General features: G+C 41.6%; 1 protein-coding gene across 4 annotated transcripts; it reads left to right on the plus strand.

Moving 5' to 3' along the window:
• The first annotated feature begins 1,273 nt into the window (after window positions 1-1,273).
• On the plus strand, window positions 1,274-24,255 carry specc1la (sperm antigen with calponin homology and coiled-coil domains 1-like a). Of its 4 annotated transcripts, none has more exons than XM_075468265.1 (16): window positions 1,274-1,436; window positions 7,003-7,165; window positions 7,284-7,422; window positions 7,506-9,133; window positions 9,517-9,724; window positions 9,951-10,024; window positions 13,131-13,306; window positions 13,536-13,699; window positions 13,829-13,998; window positions 15,573-15,663; window positions 16,157-16,246; window positions 16,342-16,504; window positions 16,990-17,092; window positions 19,155-19,271; window positions 19,365-19,424; window positions 20,999-24,255. In XM_075468265.1, exons 2-16 carry the CDS (start codon window positions 7,040-7,042, stop codon window positions 21,086-21,088), a joined length of 3,399 nt encoding a protein of 1,132 aa, XP_075324380.1. In that variant the 5' UTR covers window positions 1,274-1,436; window positions 7,003-7,039; the 3' UTR covers window positions 21,089-24,255. The 4 variants fall into 4 exon arrangements, with proteins under 4 accessions (XP_075324380.1, XP_075324381.1, XP_075324382.1 ...); XM_075468266.1 differs by having other exon boundaries at window positions 16,345-16,504; XM_075468267.1 differs by having other exon boundaries at window positions 13,880-13,998.
• The last annotated feature ends 68 nt before the right edge of the window (window positions 24,256-24,323 follow it).

The following is a 24,323-nucleotide window of genomic DNA, read 5'->3' on the forward strand; positions in this document are numbered from 1 at the left end:
TTTTCTTGGTGTCTTACCTCACTTGGGTTAAAAGGAACCACACTTAAATCACTTTTATCTGATAGATGTCAGTTTGCTCATGTGAACAATCAGTCTTCCACACACACCAGAGCTCCACAACGTTGAACTGACACTCTTCGCCTATCTCTGCTGCCATTGGTTGAAAGGCAAGGCGCACCCTGAACAGGGTGCCAGTCCATCACAGGTCCACAGACTGACAAACGAGACAAACAACCATACGTACATACATACGTGGACGGAAGATATAGACGACATACATACATAGAAAAATACATACATACAGATAAACATTGATAAATACATTAAAACAAACAGAAACATATACATACATATGGAGAAACATAAATATATAGAATACACACACATACATAGAAACATAAATAGAAACATGTATACATATATACACATAAAAACATACATACGGTGTATACATACACCAAGTTTACATATATACGTGAACTTTCCCCTCTGTGGGATCGATAAAGTTTATCTTATTTTATCTTATACATACTGATAAATATTGATACATACATAAAAACAAACAGAAATACACATACATAGGGAGAAACATATATACATACATAGAAACATAGTTGTAAACATAGAAACATACATTAAAAGAAATGTACATATAATCATACATATGTACATACATACATACATACATACATACATTCACAGAGACATTCTTACATAGATACATACATTTATAGAAATATGTATACATATATACATACAAACATACATACATAGAAACATAAATCATTGTTATAATTCTGCAGGTATCTCTGGTTCCAGAGCTAGATGTTTCTGTTCTTTAGTTACTGATTCAACCAGACCAATGTATTAGTTTTATTCCCAGCTGTTCCGATGGTCCTGAGGGTGATGTGTCCCTGTTAAAAGTGAGGAAAGGTGTTTGGTGTTTGTGTGTGTCCGTCAAGGGCCCGGATATGACTTTTTTTTATTTTACGTGTAATCCTCACTGAAATCTTTCCTAGATTTTGCAACCCCAAACATTTACGTTAAGGTGGGAGAGATCTATTTAAACCAAGAAAGGGGGTTGACACTAATCAGCGAGTACAAACGGTTATCTGCCCAAAGGTGTGTGATAAACTCTTTAGACTTTTGGGCTAAAAGTCCAGCAACCCTTTTGAGGCAACAGTAAATAAACCAATTGCATACTTAAACATCTCAGCTGCAGTAAGTATCCCTCCTGAGGAGAGTGTGATGCTGAGGTGATGCAACCAGAGGAGGGGGCAGTGGATCATCTGGCTGCTGCCAACAGAAAGGAGCTGACATCCGAAACCGATGCTACCCTCAAAAGTTGTGGGATTAGAAAACTTTTCGCAGCCACAAATGGATGCTGTTTGGGCTTTTCTCAGTTTGACAAGTTGGAGAAATTAGGAGAACCTTAGGTATGTTTTTTTTATTTTAACAGTTAACTGACAGAGCGTTGTCGTTTTGCCGGCTATGCTAACGTTGTTAGCCTAATGATAGCATTAGCTACCTGAGCCTCTGCTTAGCTTAAAGACAGCTGGGGTAAATAAACCTTTCTAGAGTCACACGAATGTACAAAATAACTCGCTCTCTTAATTTTGCCATCGTTAAATCGAATCATAATACCGATTTAACCAGCAGAGGAGCTCCTAGTTCAGCTGTAAAGTTAGCAGATTCGCTTTAAAGCTTCATTTGATTAATTTCAAAATAAGCCAGCATGAGTCGATGTCACGTAGCAGTAAGATTCAAAATTTCAGTCTTATTGTTAACTCCGCGTGTCTTAAACTGCACTTATTGTTGAGTTGACTTACTCCCAATTTGGTATAGGTTTTAAATTCAGTCTGTGATACAATTTGGCAAAATTAATTCGGTTAACGTTCAGATTTTTATATAATTTACATCAAATATTTTATTCGTTATAAATATCTGCCTCTTCAAACTACATTTCTGACTACTTGCATTACTGTATTACTCTTTCTTATTATTCAGTTTGGCTATAGGTTGTAATTGGCTGGTTCTCTCATGCTTTTTAACGTAATTTTTATAGTTTCGCACAGAGTTGATGGGCGTGCTTACGTGTCTCTCTCTCCATGCTTTTGTTTTGAAAGCGCTTAGGCAAACAGGAAGTTCAATTGTTGAAATTCCCCGCGTGCCTGACTGCAAAGCTAACTAGCTTGCTAGGTTATCTCCTTAATTTTGGGCTTTCGCTTGCGCTCATGTCGCAAAGGATCATCTACAAAGTGGGCCAGCTGCCTTCACGTAAAACAAACGTGTTGATTAATTGTATATTTTAATGAAACGGTGATTTGTGGCTAACGTTTGTGGGGCTGCTAATGTAGGTGTTGTCCAGAACATTATCACCTACCTGAGAAGAATCAACTGTTTACTGCATATTTTAAGTGTCTTATACTTGCCTGCCCCCCGAAGGCCATACTACTTCAGAGCATGTGTGTGTACCTTACAGAATCCTCCTCTGTCATACTCTCAAGTTTTCCTTGAACATATTGGAAAAGGCAATATTTCACACTCACAGCTCACATTTTAAATGAGCTTCTAGGACATGGGACTGAAGAGCTATTCCTTTTTGGCTCTGCCTGACCATTAGTTTCCTATCTGGACAGTGTTTTGCAGAAAACCCCTCTTATCTTAGAAACCTGGTCCCTCAAGTGGGATTTTCCATTATGGAGGAAATGTATTCTTACAGATCATGTAGAGGGTCCTGATAATCAGTGCCAGGTGATTTTAATGAAAAGGGGCTTTGTTCAGTCATCTTTAATTTATAAATGTAATGCATTAGAATTCTGATGATGGCTGCAAAGCATTTGATACGTTGCATTCCAGTCTAGCCTATTAATAGTAAGGCATATTTTTGTAAATTGAATTCAGGGTTTGACACAGCCGGCTCTGTCTCAGGCACACTGGTGCCTTCTTGTCCTTGCATAGTCACCCTTGCAGAGTCAACCCCTTTGAATTTTATTTTCTTTTCATGGGAGACGCCGCCACAGGAAGCTAATGTTATGGCAAGGACTGGCCTCCCCGCGGTAAAAGCATGAATAAGTCAGGGGAGCAGGGAAGGGGTATTAAAAGACCACAACTTCCCCCTGCTGCCTTCTCTACCCTGACTGTTTATTCTTTGTCTTTTTCCCTCTCTCCCATGTTTTTGTTCAGTCGTCTGTAAAGGAGCACTGTGCTTCCTTGTCCCCTTAGTGAGCCTTGAATCAGATTCATTGCATTAATTACTGCTGGGATGAAGTACTGTAGGTTTGATTTGAATAAGTTCAAACGTCTGTCCTCTTGCTCTGTGCTTCTTGAATTACACAGCTGAAAGGTTACATCGTATTGTTGTGAACTGCACATATAAATCGGTTTTACTTGTAAATTTGACTTTTCTTTGGCTCCGTTTTATTCAAGATTTGCGATAATTATCCTCCTTAAGCAGACAACTTTATTTAAGGAGATAATTTTGCTGGTTTGGGTGATGGAGTTTGGCTGCTGTCATTAAAACTACAGCTTTGTTTAAAAATCTGATCATCTATATGCCATAAACGGTATTCTGGAGTCACCAGAAGACACACAGTCCTGTTTGTGTTTGTAATTAATCACAGATGCTCATGTAAACTGCTCCGGCGAGAGGTAAAGAGCTGTTTTTTGACTTACTAAACCCAGTGAGATGGAAGTACAGCCTGTATGGTTTAAATGTAAATTAATACGTTCTTATTGGTGTTCAAATGGACTTTTTTGTCGACGGGGTATGTGATTAGAACACACTGTTTTGCAGAGTGGAGACAGGGAGAGTTAAAGAAAAGGCTGCTGACTCTGCCCCACTTAGTTGCTCTGTTGGTCCCATGTCTATTCAGACCCAGTGAAAAGGGCTGTGCTCCAGCTAGCAGCTCTCCATTTCTGACATCTGCTTTGACACAGATTCAGCTATTCAGAAAACTGGCTAGTTGTTGAGTGCACATGTCAGTACTTAGAGAAAACGCCCTGCACAATGTGTTTGGGGATAATTGCATGCGTATAGAAATATAACAGAAACACAAGCAGTGCAATTGGTGCACAAAGACAGATGAGGCTGTGAAAAGACAAACAAAGCCAGCGATTAGGGGTGTTGTCAACGGTGTCATAAGAAACGGGCTGTTACAGTATGAAGAAGACGGCTCAGAGCATGTGATTCTGTCAGACTGAAACCAAGCAAGTGGTTTAATAACTTATTCATACTTTGACCTCAAAATGAAATATTTAGACACTAAAACCCATCTTGAAACAGAATTGGTTTCATTGCATTCAAAGATGTTTTAATATAAAGATGACCAGTTTCTCCTCCTTATTCTAGCCGGCAGAACTTTCACTCATCAACAGGCCAGCGTATGTTTGTCAGTGGCATCCCAAAGGTGCTCTATAGCATTGGGGTATGTGCTCGAGGAGAGCTTTGATGCTCTCCAGAGCAAAAATATTCTGGTATGCTGGGATCATTATCCTGCTGAAAGAGTGGCTTCTTGTCCTTTTCAGCTGATTTCTTTTAAGCCTGTATCTGAAATTCCTCTGTACATTAAAGAGCTCAAGATCCCATCAATACGTTGGATCTACACCACTGTAAGAAAAACAGTCCCGACCTTTACGGTGCACATGGCTCCTTCTTTCAGGCTGGTTGGAGTTCTTCCTCTGGCTCTCTCGACTAAACTTTTCTACCGTCTCTCACTGCCCAGCAGTTTCCTACTTTCTGGTTTTGGCGTTTGTACAAATGCTTTTAAAGCTAACCCATTCCAAAGACGTTGATGGTGGAAGTACGGTCAAAAAAATCATCAAGTCCTTACCAGGTCTTTAGAATAGGTAGATACAACCTCTGACGACTAAAACAACATTTCAATGTTAGTTTAATTAAAACTGATCTGAAATGTAAAAGTAAACTCCATGTTTCTTCTTCCCAGATTGATGGGCAGCAACAGTTGCTTCTCTAAGATCATTGCTGATGTCTTTCCTCCTTGACATTGTGTTAACACACACTTGAATGCTCCAGATTAGCAAACTGACAAAACTCCTGCTTTTATAGAGGTGCTCACACTTAGTGATGATCCGTTAATGAGTGTATTTGATCAGTAGCACCTGGCTGTCTTGTTATATACCCCTTGTTGACAATGACAGACGTTGAATGACGTTTTCTGTAAGTCTTCACAAGGTTTTCACACACTGTTGCTGGTATTTTGGCCCATTCCTCAGTTAATCAGATTTTTTTAATTAGCATCACCTGGCTGCTTCTTATCCTTCCTATGAAAGCAGTGAGGGTGGAGTTAGTTCATCACAGGGTATTTCTGCATTTTGGCCCAGTTTAGTTAAATAAACAATGACACAGAGTAATATGTCATGTGTTGTAACCACTGAAGTCATCAGATGTAGGGAGTAATGATACATGTAACAGTATTTGACATGTATGTTATGGCTTTTAAGATGATTTTTGGCAGTTTTCAGTCGGTCCATTTGGACTCTTTACAGCCTCTTACATTAGGCTCTCTTCGTTCAGGTATATGTCGCAGCTAAACACCTCCCTGCATCAGGATCACAGGTAGACAGTTCACTCCAAGTGGAAGATTTTGAGCAGGATGACTAATTTAATGTAACGTCAATGTCAAGGAAACACCATTGAAATCCATTAATAAGATATTTATTCACGTAGTTCTAGTTTATTAGCAGGTGATTTAGGATTTTTAGGGGGATATACAACAGAAATATGACGAAAATGTTGATTCATCTCTGTTTTGTGAGTTCATGTAGCCAAGATTCAAACAGAGATTTACTTGCTGAATTGTCTAAATATTTGTAGTCGGGCTGAAGTCTGGTGGTCGTCTTCTCAGTGTTCTATTTAAAGTCTGATTTACTGTTCGTGCTTTATGATATTTATGTTCATATCTAAACAACCAACTTCTGCTCAGGGAAACGGAGCACTGACACAGACGTAGACTGTCGTTGGGCTTCCTGTGTACAATAAATCCCTTAGCTCACTTTGCCCTCTTAAGAGAACTCCAAATTAGCCCCAAATCATTTTTTTTAAATGGTCACAACCATTTACAGTTTCATCACTGGCCAACTAACTCAGTTTATTGGTAAACCACAACTCAAGCTGTCATGTGTTTGATGGATAATTATTTGTACAGATTTTGAAATGCAGCTCAACCAAGTGTGTTAAAGAATTTGCCAGGTTTAAATTGTTATGAGGAATCTCTCTGGATTGTCAAGTTGTTTGAATAAAGCAATGATTATTGTGAGCTGGTATGATTGCAGCTTGCACAAGCATTGCACTAACTCATCTCTTGGTAGTATCAGATGAAAAGCAGTGCTCAGTAACAACACATTTTCTGCCTCACTAAACCTGTTTTGACATTTTCAGTGTTTGACGTGCGAAGGAGACAAGTTTACCTTTTTTGGTTCTGCAGATCGTTGTTCAAAAATGCAAGAAAAATGCTTCCTTTCTTCATCATCTTTCTTTGTTTTGAAAACTAGACTGTAAAGCTAAAAACAACCACCCACACAGTCCTTATCAGTTACCTTCGTTGTTGCAGCTGACAGGCACATGTAAGTTTGACTTGGGTCAACTATCAGAAACACACAAGAGCCATCTAGTGGAGGTATTTTTTGGCCCAGAGAAGAATTGAACTCGGTGTTTATCCTGCAGACCCGTATCTGGGGAGGTTTTCCACAGCTGTGAAGTGCGCCCCTGTACTTTGATTTTCCTCAATACGCATTTTTCAACTTGTGCTGTACATGAAGGATTCAGGAAAAATACAAAAGTAGCCTTCACCTCCCAGACTTAACCTCGAATCTACGAGGCAGAGAGGTTTTATTGCTCAACTACTTGATCTGGACTTGGTGTTTTCTGGTGCCGAGGGAATAGCCTCTGTGGAAAGAATTCGTCTTTCATGGAAAACTGGAGGCATCATTCTGCACACTGACATGCATTACCTTTCTTCTCCCTCCTTCCTTTGTCTACAGAGTGAGCTGTAAATGTGTCAGCGTCAGAGAGCTCAGTATGAAGAAGTCGGTCCGGCCAGCGGTGAGTAAGGTCAGCGGAGACCGAGGGAAGTCAGAGGCTGCGTTCGCCGCTGGCACCGGGAAGTCTGCAGCCAAAAGTATCACCACTGCCCCTCTGCCTAAGGTAAAACTTGTCCTGCGAGGGGCTGTTTAGCAGCTGAGAGGCTGAAATTTGATTTTATCTCTTTGTTCGTGTGTGAATAACATGATTATTTTCTTTTTTTTCTTTTTTGTTCACTTAGGTGAAAAGCAATGATGATCTTTTAGCAGCCATGGCCGGAGGGAATCCAGCATCAAGTAGTGCTGTCACTAAGACCAAGAAGACTGCCTCTGTTGGAACTAGTGCGAGCAGCCTTGATTCTAAGCCAAAGACAACATCAGGTATCTGAAAGCTCATAGATGCACATCAACCTTTTGTCTTTTCTAATTTGAATTCTTAGGAACTAGCTTTTCTGTCCTTATAGGTAGTTTATCCAAGCGCGCAACATCAACGACTTCCAAAGAGCCGAGTTCAAGAGACCGTCTTCGAACTTCCAGGACAGCAGCTGCTAAAAAGCAGCTGGTATCTGGGACACCGGCGGGGGATGTGGCCTCAGGAAAGCGCTCTCGAAACAAGATCCCAACAGAGTCAGAGGGCCGTATGAGCAAGTCTAAATCGGATGGCCAGATCAGTGATAAAGTGGCTCTAGAAGCCAAAGTAAAGGACTTATTAGGTTTGGCCAAGAGCAAAGATGTGGAGATCCTCCACCTTCGCAGTGAGCTGAGGGACATGAGGGCCCAGCTTGGCCTGGGGGGCGAAGAAGAGTCACTACAGGAAGAAGCTGGGGAGGAGGAGAAGCCCCAGGTTTCAGCCATCACAGCAGCTGATGTGGAGTCCACTCTGATTCTTTTACAAGAGCAGAACCAGGCCATAAGAGTAGAGCTCAACCTGCTCAAGAGCGAGAATCGCATGCTAAAAGACCGGCTCAATGCGCTGGGCTTCTCCCTGGAGCAGAGACTGGATGGTTCTGATAAGCTGTTCAACTACCCATCCCTGAGCCCAGACCTGGCGACCAGCAGTGCACACAGTGATGGCGGCTGCACAGGTACGCTGACCTCATCGGTGGAAGGCTCCGCCCCAGGCTCATTAGAAGATCTGCTCACAGGACACCAGCATGGAGGCTCAGTGGACAACCTCGACAGTGAATCCAGTGAGGTCTACCAGGCAGTCACCTCCAGTGATGATGCTCTGGACGCCCCTTCTGGAGCTTCCTCATCGTCTGAGTCTGAGTGTGCTCCGAGCACAGAGCGCTCGAGGAGGGGGAGCAGTGGGAATGCCAGCGAGGTGTCAGTTGCTTGTCTGACCGAACGCATCCATCAGATGGAGGAGAACCAGCACAGCACTGCGGAGGAGCTTCAGGCCACGCTACAGGAGCTGGCTGACCTGCAGCAAATCACCCAGGAGCTGAATGGGGAGAACGAGCGGCTCGGCGAGGAGAAGGTCATTCTCATGGACTCCTTGTGCCAACAAAGTGACAAGCTGGAGTTATACGGCCGACAGATCGAATACCTGCGCTCACTGCTGGATGAGCATCATATAGCCTACGTGCTAGAGGAAGACATAAAGAGTGGTCGCTACATGGAGCTGGAGCAGCGCTACGCAGACTTGGCCGATAACGCCCGCTTTGAGCGAGAGCAGCTCCTGGGAGTCCAACAGCACCTGTCCAACACTCTGAAGATGGCTGAACAGGACAATGCTGAGGCCCAGGAGATGATCGGAGCTCTAAAGGAGAGGAACCACCAGATGGAGCGCATCATGGAGTCGGAGAGGCAGGATCGAGCTTCCATGGCGGCCGCGTTGGAGGAATACAAGGCTGCGGTGAGCAGCGACCAGGCAGAGCTGAGCCGCTGCAGAGCCCAACTGGACCAAGAGAGGCAGAGGGTGGCAGAGCTGTACTCTCTTCACACCGCGGGGGACAAAAATGACATCTGCCAGCTGCTGGAGGGGGTACGGCTGGCCAAAGAGGAGGCTGAAGCCAAGGCTGCAAAGGTACAGGAGGAGCTCCAACAAGCGCACAGTGAACTCAACCGGCTGCAGGAGGCTTTCAGCAAGGTTAGTGAAAGCTTGAAGCCTCAAAGACAACTTCAGAGTCAAATTTAAAGACTGTGTGTGGGACATCAATTTCCTCAAGTAATGAGAAGCTAAATTGAGAGGTTTGACCCTAATTAAGTCTTTAAGTTTCTGGGTCACTAAAAAGACTGCGTCACACATGAAGTATCTCAGTTTTCCAGTGTCTAAAGGATGTTAACTGTTCTTTATTAAGACCTCACAAATGTATAAGTAGACATAAGAGCGCCAAAGTCAAGTTTAGTTGCACAATGACTTATAATTAAAAGAAAAAAGACACTTCATAAGCTTTGGTCCCATTTGGTCAGCTATGCATTCTCATAGCTTTTTGATACTTCATGAAGGATTCTTTTCATCCCGTGTTGCAGCTGGACAGAGAATACCGAGACTTCCAGGAGCAGGTTCAGCAGCAGATGGCTGAGCTGAAGCGTACTCTGGAGAAGCAGCGCGTGGAGCTTCAGGAGAAAGAGACGGAGATCGCCGACATGAAGGAAACGATCTTTGAGCTGGAAGACGAAGTGGAGCAGCACCGAGCTCTCAAACTCCACGACAACCTCATTATCTCAGACCTCGAGAGTAAGTGAGCTGGAAACAGAACGTGTAACACGAGTGCAAAGTTGTGGTAATCTCCAAATGTTCAGCAATAGATTAACACACCCGCATGGCTCCTCCAGCAGCCAGTCCTCATTCAGAGATCATTGTGAGAAACCAAAACTGATGTCTTTTGAGAAAGCTTGTGGTATTGTTTCTGCCTCTTCTGTTGCCTTTTGGATATAAAACCACGAAATCTTTCCTTTTTCAGACTCTGTGAAAAAACTGCAGGACCAGAAGCATGACATGGAAAGAGAGATTAAGATTCTTAACCGCAGGCTAAGGGTAAGTTGCAGCTGAAAGTAAAGGCATTATAGCATGTTAAGAAAAATCCCTGAAGCCTCATTGTCAACTCCAACCACCAATGAGAGGTGAGTGTGTAATTACAAAATAAATTGAGTCACGTGGCCTCTGCAGTTTTACATATTTGTCAAAGACATTGTAGCAAAAGGAACCAGGCTATGCAGAACCCACAAACTGGGGTAAGGATTGCTCTAATTGTTAGGCGTGGGGAGAGTAATCACATTTTAGATGCATCTGGGATGTGGACGTGGAAGAAGGAGTCTCATTGTATGGATTTAAGCTAATTTTAAAACCATGGGCAGATATTTCTTAGCCTGACTACGTCATACTCACGATTCTAGTCAGAATGTGAGTCTGATACCGCTCAATAGAGTTTTGAGTATGGGGCGTGTTTCAACCGAACCAGGAGAAAAAATGCCTCTTCGCTCAATTGGATAGACCTACAACCAATAAGAGCAACGTAGTATGTGACGTAGATTTAGCGACACACACTTGTTGTAGGAAGGACGGCAAAAACATATTTTCTATCGATAAAAGCCTTTATTGCGTTCCTCTGTTCGTCTTTCAAAATGAATGCAATGTGGAGATCCTGTAGAACAGACTCGATGGCAGAATCTACACACCCTAGCTCTCCAGCGGCAGCCATGTTTGTTTCAAACGAAGTCAAACCAAGAGGAAAACCAGACTGTCGAGCAAGCGACGTTGAAGTTTAATCCCAACTTGAAAAGTAACAAAACTATCCCAGCTTTTCTTCCAAGGATACATGTCCTTATTCAGCCTTAGAACCTCAGCCTTTTACACTGTGTTGCATACTTTGGAGCCGAGTTACGTCCCAGCTCGAATATATTTTATCGACACAGGGATTCACCCTCTGAAGCCGTGGAATTATTGAGGAGAGCATGTAGGACACCTCTAGAAAATCGATGTGCTCACATCAAAAACTCTCCTTAAACTTTGAAGGGTGCCGACCTGATTTGCACGGTAACAAGAAGGGACTCGTTCCAGCCCTCAACTCATGATATATGCGTGCCAAAATCCCTTTTCTCCTGCATGTTGAGTGAGAGAGAAAGTATTCAGTAAACTGTGATATTTCAGGACAGTACTTGTTATATTTTCCATCACTGGAGTTAATGCTCGCTGATAAAATCCATCCTTTTGTCGGCAGAGTTCAGGTATAAAACTTCTCTGTCTCCGTGTTATTACGAAATGAAGCTGCAGTTTCCTTCAGTATCTTTCCCACTTTTTCAATCCAACTCTAGTGTTAACCAGTGTTATGAATTCCTTGCAGATCCTCTTTTAGTGTTGTATCCAAAAATCTGCAGTTCCTTTCAGCTGTCTGGGGTTTTCGTCACACTGTCCTACTGAAAAGTTTTAGAGCTGAAGACAAAGTTCCACTGGCTGTTTGGCAGCTGAAGGGATGGATGTTTTCCTGCAGAGCTTTTAGAGACCAAAACATAGTCGTTAGGGACCAAGCACACAATGAGAACACAGGCAAAGATGTTCAAAAATGGGGTTTTATTTACCCCAAAGTGCAAGATTATTACAGAAATTAAAACTACAGGTCAACTAGATATAACCGTACTCAAAAGAAGATAATCTAAACCAAATCCAGTTGCACATGATATGGCCTGCTGAGCTTGTGCCAAGATTTAAAAGCCCTCAGTCCTTGGGCTTTTGCCCAAACCGGGAAGGAAAAGCACCCCACCACAGTAACTCAAAACAAAGAAACAAAAATCAATATCATTACAAATGCACTTGTAATCCTTCTGTGTTGCTATGTTTGTACTCCATGCCATAAGCAACTAAATGCAAAACTAAAAGCAAAAAAAATACCAATGTGTGGCTGAAATGATCAATAATGGTAAAAAGGAGAGAATATTTCATTTACATTCATCAGGTGAACACAAATCCCACTTAACAGGACAAAGTGGTGTTATTTGTAATAAATGATCATTACATAATGTGAATTTTTAGTTCCTAAAGTGGCCAAAATAACCAATTACTACTGAATTAACCCATTCTAGTCAGATTTTCCCAAAGACATAAATTGAGAGCTGGTTTAAAACTATGTGGAGTAACTGCTTGGTTTTGGTCTCTTTGGAATCCCAACTTTCCTCCAAAAAATAAGAAAGAAGTTATCAGGACAGAGTACCAGATGTTCGAAGACAAATTTAAAAAAACAGAAAAAAGTAGGGAGCGAGTGGTAAAGCTCAGCCTGATGACTTTAATAATTACTAGTTCAAATGGGAGAGCAGAGAAATTAATATTTTACAGCTTTTTGAAAGGTAAATCCAGGTTATGTCACATTTGAACCTCTCTGTCTTCTCAGAAAGAACTTTAAGTTTCTTACACATCAGCTCACAAAGGATGCAGCCCTGTTGCTTCATGCAGGGTTTTTCTCAGGTTTTTCTCAGAATATCCTCATTTTCAGAGGTTCGTTGGCTATTTGTTGCATCAGTCCTCAACAGGCTTTGGCTGTTTTTGGACACGACGTGTAGTTGGGTGTCTCCAAAAGCTAAGAAGACTGGACCTCAGTCTGGCCATCAGGAAGGAGATACAGAGCAATGAAAACCAGGACAAATCGCCTAAGAAACTATTTTTATCCCAAAGCAATCATGGCCTTGAAGTCAAAGATGCAATAAAAAAACTGTTCTTGGCCCTACCCCCCAATGTGTAATCTGTGTATATACATATATATTTATGACCAATACTATTCTGTTACATCAATACAACTCTGTGTGCCTATAATCTATTCTGTTTATACTATTACACCGGTGCAATATTTACCACTACTAGTACAATTTCTGTAAATACCTGTGTCAATTCTGTACATTTTTACTTTTACCATCTCACTGCTTATTTTTATACTTTGTTTGTTTGTTTTAACTCTAAATGAGTCAAAAGCACGATTTAATTTGGTTGACAATAAAGTTTTATCTTATCTTATCTTATCTTAATGGAAATGACTGTATCAAGAATGCAGGACAGATATAATTTTAAATGGCAATACCAATTTGCTGAACTGCATGAAAAATACATTTTGGTGCAAAATAATCAGCTGTTGTCTTTTCTTTTTTTGATTGTGCAGGAGGAGTCGATGGAGTGGCGTCAGTTCCAGGCTGATCTGCAGACAGCGGTTGTTATCGCTAATGACATCAAGTCGGAAGCGCAGGAAGAGATAGGAGACTTGCGGCGCCGGCTCCAGGAAGCCCAGGAGAAGAACGAGAAGCTAAGCAAAGAGCTGGACGAGGTCAAGAGCCGCAAGTAAGACCCACAGACGGACGTGTGGAAGAGATCCAGCGGTCACACTGACATCCTCTGTCTTATGTTTCTAAACAAAACAAGGAACGTTTTATTTGTTTATCTGGCTGCGACTCTAGATGTTTGTGATAATTTGACTTTCGTGAATCTCATAGTCATGCTTTTTTAGGTCAGTTGCCTAGAAGTTGACCGCGTTGGAGTTCATACTGAATAGAGTGTGCATGTTTTCCAGGCAGGACGAGGAAAGAGGCCGAGTGTACAACTACATGAATGCAGTGGAGAGAGACCTGGCGGCTCTAAGACAGGGCATGGGTCTCAGCAGGCGATCCTCCACCTCCTCAGAGCCCTCACCCACTGTGAAAACACTCATCAAGAGCTTTGATAGTGCCTCGCAAGGTAGCCCATGATCATAAGATGCTCCCACTTTCTTTATTTTCTAAATTGTCTTTTCAATTACAATGCATAATTGTTTTGTTATTTATTGTCCCTTGGTGTAAATATAATTAAAACCTGTTCTTTCGGCAGATTTGTCTCTTTTTACTTTCAGAAATTGTCACATTCTCCTTGTTGATGTAGGTCCACCTTCCAATGGCGCCTCTGTGGCTCCAACGGCCTCAGCTTCCCCGTTACCCCGAACCCCTCTAAGCCCGAGTCCCATGAAGACCCCCCCAGCAGCTGCTGTTTCACCCATACAGGTACGGGAAAAAAAGCTTGCTACGCATGTGGTGTTAATATTTTTTCCTGTTTGTCAGGATGTAGATTCAGTTCTGCTTAATTTGCAGTTTGAATGTCCCAACTTACACTTCCTACTTCTTTTATATACCAAAACATTCGCAAAGGCAACACAGCAGTATTTAAAAAGATACAAACATACTTTTCTAGATTTTTTTCATTTGTTTATGTACATATTTTTTCACAGCTGTCAGCCTTCTGCCTGCAATTTGTTAAATAGTCTTTGGCTTCACTTTAAACCAACTTGACACAACTGCTGGGAAAAGAGAAACGGGATATTGACGAATACTATATATATTTTTTTTTAACTGAGAGCCTAATCTGTAAATCTAACTGCTTTAAGTATTTCTACATTTTATTTAATGCTCCAGTCGCATTTGCACTGCCACAGTCAAGTCCAGCCTCTTTGATGTGCCAAAAATACTCCAAATCTATTAATTAACCCATTTAGGCCTAAAACGCCTGGAAAGGAATGCCTGTAAAACCTATGGGCGATTTCAGAAAGACCCCCTAAAACCTGAAGTTTTTCTGGAAATTCAGCAATTGTGTCAACGCCTACTAAATGATTGATTTCTCAGCCTCTGTAGCAGATAGAAACAAAATTCAAAAAGTATTTGAGAGCTAACACCTGTGGCTTTCTTTGGAAATTGAGTTTATTTACATACACCTTCAAGAAAATAGAAAATGTAAAAAGTAAAGTGCAGGAACAGCACTATTTTCAATAAAAAAAAAAAGTAATAAAATAAAAAGTAAAGTGCAGGAACAGCGCTATTTTCAATTAGAAAACAGTAATAAAATTAAATTAAAGTAAATTTTATATTTAAATGATTTATTTATCTATTTATTTTATCGCCAGTAATATCTTCGTACTGGCAGCACAAGGAGCCCATCCACATTCCAATAAACGTTTTCATATCCGGCACAGTTACGTGTGACCACCTTGCCATCTTTGCTCGAGCTGGAGTCTGATGTACCTGGTCACTGTATCTATTCGTCTCGGAAACGAGATGCACCCAAAGCTCCTCAGTAAAAATATGATTAAATGCCTGCAACGGTGTGGCATCTGCAGGTAAATCGACTTTCTCCCCTGGTGTGCGGTTGAAATCTATCTTCAGCATCATCAAAGCCAAGAAACTCCTCACAATCGCTACCGTCTGAAATGTCTTCCCACTGAAAGTCCTCCATCGATGAAACTTAACTTTTTTTTTTTTTTTTCGATGTAACTTAACTTCAAAACAATGACACGAGGAACATGACGACACTCTCACGTGTCTATTATAATGCATTTAATTGGCGCAGAGGCCAATAATTGGTGCAAAACAACTTTATACATGAAAAAAGACGTGTACGCTTTCCCGGCCTTAAAGGTAGAATAACGCAACAGCGCACCCGGCTTTAAAGGTAGAAATGTGGCAATGCTTTCCCGGCCTCAATGGGTTAAGAAAAGAAATCCCCTGTATTTGTCTGCCTTATAAAACAGTAGCTGTCTTTGATTATGATTAAACTATATTGCTAAAGTACCTTTTTGCTGTTTCAGAGACACTCCATATCTGGATCTATGTCAGCAGCCAAGCCTCTCTCATCCTTGACTGATAAGAGGCCGAGCTACACAGATATTACCATGCCAGGTAAATACACTCCATGTCCTGTATAAGTAGTCATTTTTAATGTGAAAATGGTAGAAATGTAGGTGTCCTGTTCAATATGCGTCACACACAGGACGTAAACATGTCCAGGACTGGACTGTTCCCTCTCTCATGACATAAAGGGACTGTTTTTTCCCCAGAGGCCGGAGTTGGGACTTAGCATGTTTCCTGTATGTTTAGTGGATGATAAGAGGGAGATAATGAGGCCTCGGTTCCCTCCGTTGATTCTCAGTAATGAGTTCAAGTGCATCATGCGAACGTGCAATCTTGGCCATAGTCTCCAATGTTCCGTTTACTTTTCTGTGATTTATTGTTTTCTCGGTGAGCGAATCGGCCTCATGCGTCGGTATTCCCTGAGCTTAGAGGGACTGGAATGGGGCTCTCTAATGACCCCTGTTACATTTAATTCCAGAGGAAGTCAGTCATAGAATCACTCCTACAGTAATGTGACGTAAATATTGTGACGTATCCACAGGCGAGCACCTTCTCAGGGGAGCCTCGGCTAGCCGACCCACGCCTGTCCTCCAGAGGGTCTCCAACATGGACACCTCTAAGGCAATTTCAGGTTAGAATGCTAGTTACGTTTTAAAACGAGCATAAATTTGTTATACAGCAGTTTGTTTAAAAAATATTAAGGCTGTTATGTCCCCCTGTCATCAGCAGTGTCACGCAGGAGCAGTGAGGAGATCAAGAGGGACATGTCGGCTTCAGATGGGGCCTCCTCATCCTCCCTAATGGCTATGAGTGCAGCCTCCTCGCCACTCTCCCTGTCCTCCTCCTCCCCCACAGCCTCCATCACCCCCACTACACGTAGTCGCCTCAGGTACTGCATGTCCATGCATTTATTCACCTATTTGTTATGCTAATTGGTGCTTCGTAAGGACACCGTATCTCGGTTTTAACCTGTCTGTCTTCTGTGTAACACCGCCTCCTCATTCATAAAAGTTTTTAATCTGATTGCAAAACATGTAACCTGCTGCAGCTGTTCCTGGCTAACTAAAAACATTAAATGACCTCATTACTATCTTTGTGACACACACCATTTGGCCAAAAAGCAAGTCAATGCCTTTATTCAACTAAGCATATAAGTCAGAGCCTCTCAGTGCTGCTGGGATTAAGTTATTTAACCCTTATTTATGTAACAAGGAGCTTCTGATTCCTTAAACAACCCTGCTTGAGGACACATCCTGTGGTTGGGGAAACTACCATGTTACTCGTTTTGTAACATGGTAGTTTAGAAGGGTTGTAAATCTTTTACTCTTTTAAAAGATGCTTGCTTACACATCTGTTCTGTGTTTTCTGTAACAGAGAGGAGAGAAAGGATCCTCTGTCAGCACTGGCCAGGGAGTATGGAGGCTCCAAGAGAAATGCTTTGCTGAAATGGTGCCAAAAGAAGACGGAGGGCTATCAGGTGCGAGTCGCCGCTTAATCAGAAGTGTCTGCAGTGTGAAGCTTTTCATTTGGTTTGAGCAGAAAATGATAATTAAAGACAAACTCCAAAGAGATTTTCAGATTGAAAGTTGACAAAAAGGTGTGCAAAATAGACCTGAACATGACAAAATATCTGGATGTTTAGCCAGTAAATCATTGCCATCTATTTCTGCTTGAATTTGGCACCGCGTTGTGACAAGGAAGGTTGGATATCCTGTTCTGCTGCAGAAAATCTCAGGAAGTAGCCACAGCACAAAGCTACTAATTTAAATGGCAAAGGAAGGCTTTTAGAAGGAATTAATTTAGTTGATAATCCCCACTTTTAACAAGACTGCAGAAAACAGCCTTTGTAGAGCTACAGCACAGTCGGCAGCTTTCATTAGCCCATCCGCTCAGTAAAATAGCTATTAAATATTTGGTATGGGTTTGAAATCTATGATTGTGTTGGCTACTTAATGTTCAAATCCAAAGCTCGATATCATTGGACTCCGATTAAGATGCCTCTGGATGTAAAAGGACAAACTCACACCCACAGCTCAGTATAAACCTGCCAGAGCAAATGATGTTTCTCAGAGTCGTCTGGTTCCCAGACTGAGAAACTCGGCTGTGATATGATAATAGATGAGGTAATAATAAGAAAACAGGTTAAACTGACTGTAGCTATTTTTGTCATTAGTCAGGGCTGATTTTATGCCAAAGCAGTGACTTTATAAAAAGTACCTGTGCTGTGAATAACTGGAAACTTTAGATCCAAAATGGATTGATCCTATTCAGATAAAACCTCTCTGGGCTCTGATTTAGTGAAAGATGTGGTTACTGTTGTTAATAAGTGGCAGTTTCAGAGTTGGACAGGTTTTGTTTTTGTATTTTACAGAAATACAACGAACAGAAAAATGGGTCATCTAGTTTTAATATCTCAGTCAGCGTTCCTTTACTTCCATATTGATGTAAAAACCCACCCACTATCATGATGTGTTTTCTTGTTCCGGTCAAACGGTATTAATGAAAACAACCAGCAGTCGGTTTGTATTAGCTCTGGTGTTGGTGTTATTCACAAGGACCGAACAATCGGAGCTAAAATGAGAAGCATTAAAAGGAGGCTGCGCCGTTTCCTTATGCACTGACACGTTATATGAGCAACATAAGGGAAGGGTTTACTGAACCACCAGCAATGAAAACTACGACAAAGGTCTCATATTGAATGCAAATAAGTTAAATTGGCTTTTGCTCAAAACATCCGACCAACAAGTGGTTCTAACTATCCTGAGAAGACAAGTGTGATGTTGTAGTTACAGATGCATAACGGATTTGTGACTCATCTCTCTTAGTAGGTTTTACGTGTTGACAGCATTGCCCCCTCCTCTCTTTTTTTTTTTTTTCCTGCATGACTGTGTAAACATGTAGAGACAATACACGTCTATGAATTGACAGAAAAATTAACACTAAACAGGAGCCTCAGGAGTAATTTTCCATACTGAAGGGACGGAGGTTTTGGTAACTATGGCATTTTAAGTCTTCTCCAGGAAGTGTGCAACATTTAGCACATCCTGTAAGTACCTATCTGACAACAACACTAAGCTCTCTGTAAATCATTGCGTACGAGGAAGATCGTGATTCTGATATTGAGGGGATTTGAGCATCTAGTTAAACAGAACTTCAGTGGTTGTTTGCAGGAGCCCGTAACTCCTTTATTTTTAAGGTCAGACGACGGTTGATGGTGGAAGAGTTGATAGATGTGATATAGATGAGTAATGTTGATACTTGACATAACATCCCAGCACTTTCATCAGAATTAATTGCTGCTCTCTGTGGGTAAATCATTTTAAACATTCCCAGGACAGCAGAATTTATCGTGACCATAATGTTGTTTGAAGCGATGTAGAAAGCTGCTCAGTGGCTGGTAGTGACATCCATCTACAGGATGAAATGTTGGATTCTCTTATTTCGGACTCAGAAATTGGTTTCTGATCGATTTTGCTATGATTGTAAATGTTCTGTAGAGTTAAATCAAAGTAGAAATGGATCCTTGTTGTGTCTTTCAGAACATTGATATTACCAACTTCAGCAGCAGCTGGAACGATGGCCTGGCCTTCTGCGCTGTGCTCCACACCTACCTGCCTGCACACATCCCTTACCAGGAGCTCACCAGCCAAGACAAGGCAAGTAGACTTCAGAGTAAAAGCCACCAACAATTACATATCATATTCCATGTTTCTTAAAGTCTTGTTAAAACTCTTGCCTTTTATCCTCAGAGGAGAAACTTCAGCTTAGCTTTCCAGGCTGCTGAGAGCGTCGGCATCAAATGCACTTTGGTGAGCTTTATAGCCAAATTGTTACCCAAAATCTCTTTAAATAGTTTTTTCTATTGTTTTCACCTAAACTCACTCAGTATGCAGGTGAATTTCAGTAAATTGTACTGCTGAGGCTAATCATTACCAAGATATGAACTGGGGTTTGTTTTGTAGTTATAGTGAGCCTTTTATAGTTCTGTTTTTAACCTCATAAACTTCAGTTATCTGCCAGTGTTTCCCCTCATTACAAACCCAAGCTGTGCGGCTGGATTTTGTTTAGACCCTCAGAACTGCTTTTAAATTCTAGTGAACGATCCAAGAACCAATGTGCTAATGAAGTGTCTGTTAAAAACACTGAAAATACTGTCAGTTGTTGCTGTGGGTCGCTGTATTACTCCGAGCTGATTGAAGTAGGAGCTGTAACAGCATTATGTGGAGCGTACTGTGGATATGCTGTGAAGCGGTGGCAAATGAGGAGCCCGGGTATTCATTTATACTCGCCGTTCTCGCCCTGGTTTGAAAAACAGAAAGAGCTGCAGGGAAGTGTGTGCGAGCAGGTATGATTCATCAAAATCCAAGAGGGTGAAATCATTTTGAATGTTACAAAAACATAAAACAGAGCTTAAAGTGGAAAAGAGAAGTTCACATGGTGTTGCTACATTTGGTTATGAATTTTGTTCTTCCTCTACGACTTCTTCTGTAGCGCTTCCTGTGGTATCTTAACAGGGAAGAAAATACGTAGAATTGCCTTTATAGAGAACATAGCTCCTGTTTATTGTCTGGGTATCCTGGTTGTTGGTAGTTAAATAAATTTTAAGTAAAGTTTTAACGGCAGCTGGGCTTAATCGGTATATCGGCTTAAACTGGTATATCCAGTTTGCATGTAAAAAGTCTCAGAATTGTGACTAAAATATTGCCAGTGTCATTAGCTTTTGATTAACCATCTCATTTGAGACTATTGGAGCTTCCGTGTCGTGTCCAGAGGCTATAAAAGCTGACAAAAGTCAGCTGGTACCTTCCTTGTTGAAGATGAGCAGGAGGTTTCCTGTGGATGATAATTCCGGCTTTTTACACAGTTTAATCCTCCCAAAAAGCAGGTGGAATCTCATAAGTGGTCATATAGTGCAGCTCATGACTCATTTTGTTCAGACCGTCAAGTAAATGAGGACAGAAGTGTCCTGGACCGCTTCCTCGGTGTGTTCCCACCTGTATTTAGTGCTGACCACTTGCGGTTGGATCATCTGGGACACACGTTAGCAAATAGGACCCTGGTGCTAACATGTCTCAATTAGTTTTGGAAGCAGTTTAGAAATGAGGGGAATCGGGTTAACCTTCCTCAGGTTAACCCTTCCTCAGTCTGAACACAACAAAATCCAGCTTTCAGCACAACTTCTCCACTAGTAGGAAGCACCTGTCCTGTATCTGACTGAGAGAAAGACTTGGAGCTGTTTAAGCTGGCAGTTAGTTTTGTTTTTATCAGGTCATGGAAAAATTCAGTTGCTTGTGATTGTTTTATCTAAACTGAAATCAAATGATTCAGTTTTTACTTGCATTTTAGTTTTAAAAATAAATGTTCTCTTTTTCTTTGACTGCAGGACATCAATGAGATGGTACACACGGAGAGGCCAGACTGGCAAAGTGTCATGACATACGTCACAGCCATCTACAAATACTTTGAAACCTGACTTCACTGCCTCGCCAACCCTGCACCTGCAGCACAATCGGAGTCATGTCGACTTTCCCAAGCTCTCAGCGACCTTTCAACCCCCCAGTCAACTGTTATACCTCACGCACCCCGTCCCCCACGTCACAGCAACACCCAGTCACAACGCACCTCTGCCCCCAGTATTATATAACGTTAGCGGTAGACCTGAACCTCACTGGACACGTGCACAACTGGGGCTTCTTTGTTTTTTTTTACCAGTATGCAACAAGAAGTGACTGTTGAAAGCCAGGTTAACCAAGTATGAGGTGAAATCCTGCGGATCAACTCGGCCTTCAGTTCACGTCTGAAGGAGCAGCATGAGAAAGAAACCAAGTCTCAGTGCCTTCTCTCTGGCTGCTCCAACACATTTCACTCAGTTTGTTCCAGTCTATTGAAGGGGAATTCATTCAAATCTAAGTTAAACCACGTTACTTGACAGGACAAGGTTTCTTAAATCACCATTTTTTTTCTTTGACTGTGAATATTACACAATAATTACACAATAATAAGTCGAAGTTGGAAGTCCCCTGATTCCCTTTCCATAGACTTCAGAGAAGTCTTCCAGATGTTACGGTATGATCCAGATGCCTCTCTTTTAACTGATAAAGTGCCTGTGTGGGTTTTGATGCAGGAGACCAGGAAATGAGCTCAATCATCACAATTTGTGAAGCTGAAGAGTCGACGAGTTGCCAAATACGTGTCAGAACCTTTTGGTTGATGGATATCTGGCTTTTTGATCCCTATAATAAGCACAAGGCATGCTAGGTTCTGCGACTCTTCCACACCTTTTGTTAAGCAGCACTAACACACTCTTTATAATGGATTTTCACTAACTGATCTGTGAAGGTGGACTCATATTCATTTGATGTGTATAAAGCTCTGAATGCTTTAGCTAACAAACGTATAATGTGAGTGTTTGCATTTTGTAGGCCTGTATTTGCCGTCTTGCACTTAGATTCCTTTCATCCGGCACACAGAGCGCACAGCATCATTTCATTAGAACCAAAATACGAGCAGAATGCAGTCTTAAGCTAAATGTGTTTTGACTTCCGAGATAAAAATCTGTTTGGATCAAAGAGGCTGGCGGTGTGATCATAAACCAAAGTGTCTCGTCCACTCGAGAAGCCAGCATAGAGTCGCTCATACGTGCAGACACACTTTATAAAGGAGTAATTCAGCTTTTTAGGGAACACATTTACTCTTTCTTTCTGTCTTGTTTTCATGATGAATGTCAGGCAAGAGCCAGGCCTGGCTTAGCTTAGCAGAAATGCTGGAAACGGGTGAAAAATCAACCCTGATTCTGTCCCATTGTAACAAAAGTCTGCGCACACACTCCCTTATTGATTGATAACATGTTTTTACGAGTAATCAACAACTTAAGGTTTTATGGGCGACTGTTTTTCTTGGCCAAAAGCAGCGACTTCCTGGATTCCTTTGCAGTTTTGCGCAGATTAAACATATTATTTTGTGAATTTTAGAGGTCCAAATGGATCTATTTCTACCTTTGGGAAGAGCCAGACAAGTCGGTTTAATTCGAGGTTAAGTTATCACCTGCTGGCTTTTGCTCCTTATGTAGCATATAAACATAAATACAGTATTGTTTTTTTCTCCTACTACTCTCAACATCTGCAACTGTCGCATATATTTTGCATGTAAGTGACAAAAACTAGTAGATTATTCTCTCTACCACTGGCTTCTCTTGTGTTGGTGTCCTTGCTGGGCTTGACGGGATGTTTCGTTCCCTTTTTTTAGAAACACTGTGTCGCACAAAACGCCTCTTAATTAGTCTAAAATCAGCCTGCAACATCACTGTTATGCTGTCCAACTGCTGTGTGTTAAGTGTGCCTCAACATACCAAGTTCTCTGTATTTATTTGCATAGTTCCAATGAGGTCAGCGCTTCATTTGCGTGTCTTAAGTGTCTATGAATTTATTGCACACACAGTATGTAGCTGCACTGAGATAAGCTTTTCGTAGACTACACTAATTTCTTGCCTTAAGAGTTTAGCCGAGGCCTCTGCTACTGAAAATGTGACCCTTTTGAACACCAGGCCAAACACCATGTTGCGGGGACAGCTTCTTTCTTGTTTGTGCCTCTCGAGAAGAGAAATACTAGAAGTGAGTGATGGTTGTCGAACATTGTTGGAAGCCGAGGTTAAACTCCCTGATGTGTCTGGTGGAGGTGACTACACACTGTTCTGATTCAGCTCTGATTGAGCTGCCAGCTGGTATCAATAGAAAATATACGGGAAACCATATTTTTGTGTGAATGTGGCGGCCTCGCAGCTGTGCCAGGCCACATCACTACAGTGTGTTCAGCTGCGTTAGACACTCAGCATTTTTAAAGTTGGCACAAAGAGTCCACAACAATAACTGTTTCTGTTTTGTGTTATTTAATGGCGTTTGAAAGAATTGGCTCCTTATTGATGGGGGCTCAGTGATGATCAGCCAGTAGTTTTATTGTGCCGTGTTCAATTCCACCGCTGGCCCGTGTGTTTTATTGCTCCCGACAGGAACCTCTGAGAGATTTGAAGCCTTGCGATCCTTGAAGCAGAATGTGTTTTGATCACGCTTTAGTGATCCTGGGGACTTTTTACGAGGTCTAGCATGTGCAGATGTGGAGTGATTGATGAACACTGAGACCAGGCGGCTGGCAGAAGCTCGGAAGCACATTCCACCTCCATGCGATGGCCGCCATGATGGACATGTTACACAGTTAGGGGACCTTACATGATGCCCTTAAAGCAAATGTGAACAACACAACAGTCCTTTTCTGAGTCCACTTCATCGTGTTTAGATTTACTTTTCTCTGTTTACTTGAAAATATCTGAATCTGTTTATTTTGTTTCCATGTTGCCTTGTTTTCTGAAAGCCACATTTTGCAGTCTGATGCAGATTATTGTTTTTTGTTTGGTTTTTTTCTTGTGAGAAAATCACATGTTACACAACATGCAACGCTGAAGAGGTCCATTTGCCAAGTAAAAGCCGAATGAATATGATTGCATTTTTGTGTGAATGGCACTAAGCTACAGTATTAAGGGTACACTATGATGATAATCATTTGTAAGAAAATGCTGTCTGGTGGTTTTGTGTTGCTTTTTATTTTTTCTTGCAGTAATTGTAGATATAAAAAACCATTCAACAGCCATTTTTTGTTGTTGTTATCCTTGTCTCATGATGTCAGGGCATCAGAATTAGCCAGTAGTTACGCATGGT

This window comes from Odontesthes bonariensis, chromosome 6, assembly GCF_027942865.1.
Source record: "Odontesthes bonariensis isolate fOdoBon6 chromosome 6, fOdoBon6.hap1, whole genome shotgun sequence".
Taxonomy (NCBI): Eukaryota; Metazoa; Chordata; class Actinopteri; order Atheriniformes; family Atherinopsidae; genus Odontesthes; species Odontesthes bonariensis.

What these genes read in the sequence shown, in the direction of transcription:
- specc1la (XM_075468265.1), top strand. Translation starts at nt 7,040, where the DNA reads ATGAAGAAGTCGGTCCGGCCAGCGGTGAGTAAGGTCAGCGGAGACCGA. An exon ending in AGAAGACGGAGGGCTATCAG is followed by an intron (nt 17,093 to 19,154) that starts GTGCGAGTCGCC and finishes TGTGTCTTTCAG; the next exon opens with AACATTGATATTACCAACTT. An exon ending in AGCTCACCAGCCAAGACAAG is followed by an intron (nt 19,272 to 19,364) that starts GCAAGTAGACTT and finishes TTTTATCCTCAG; the next exon opens with AGGAGAAACTTCAGCTTAGC.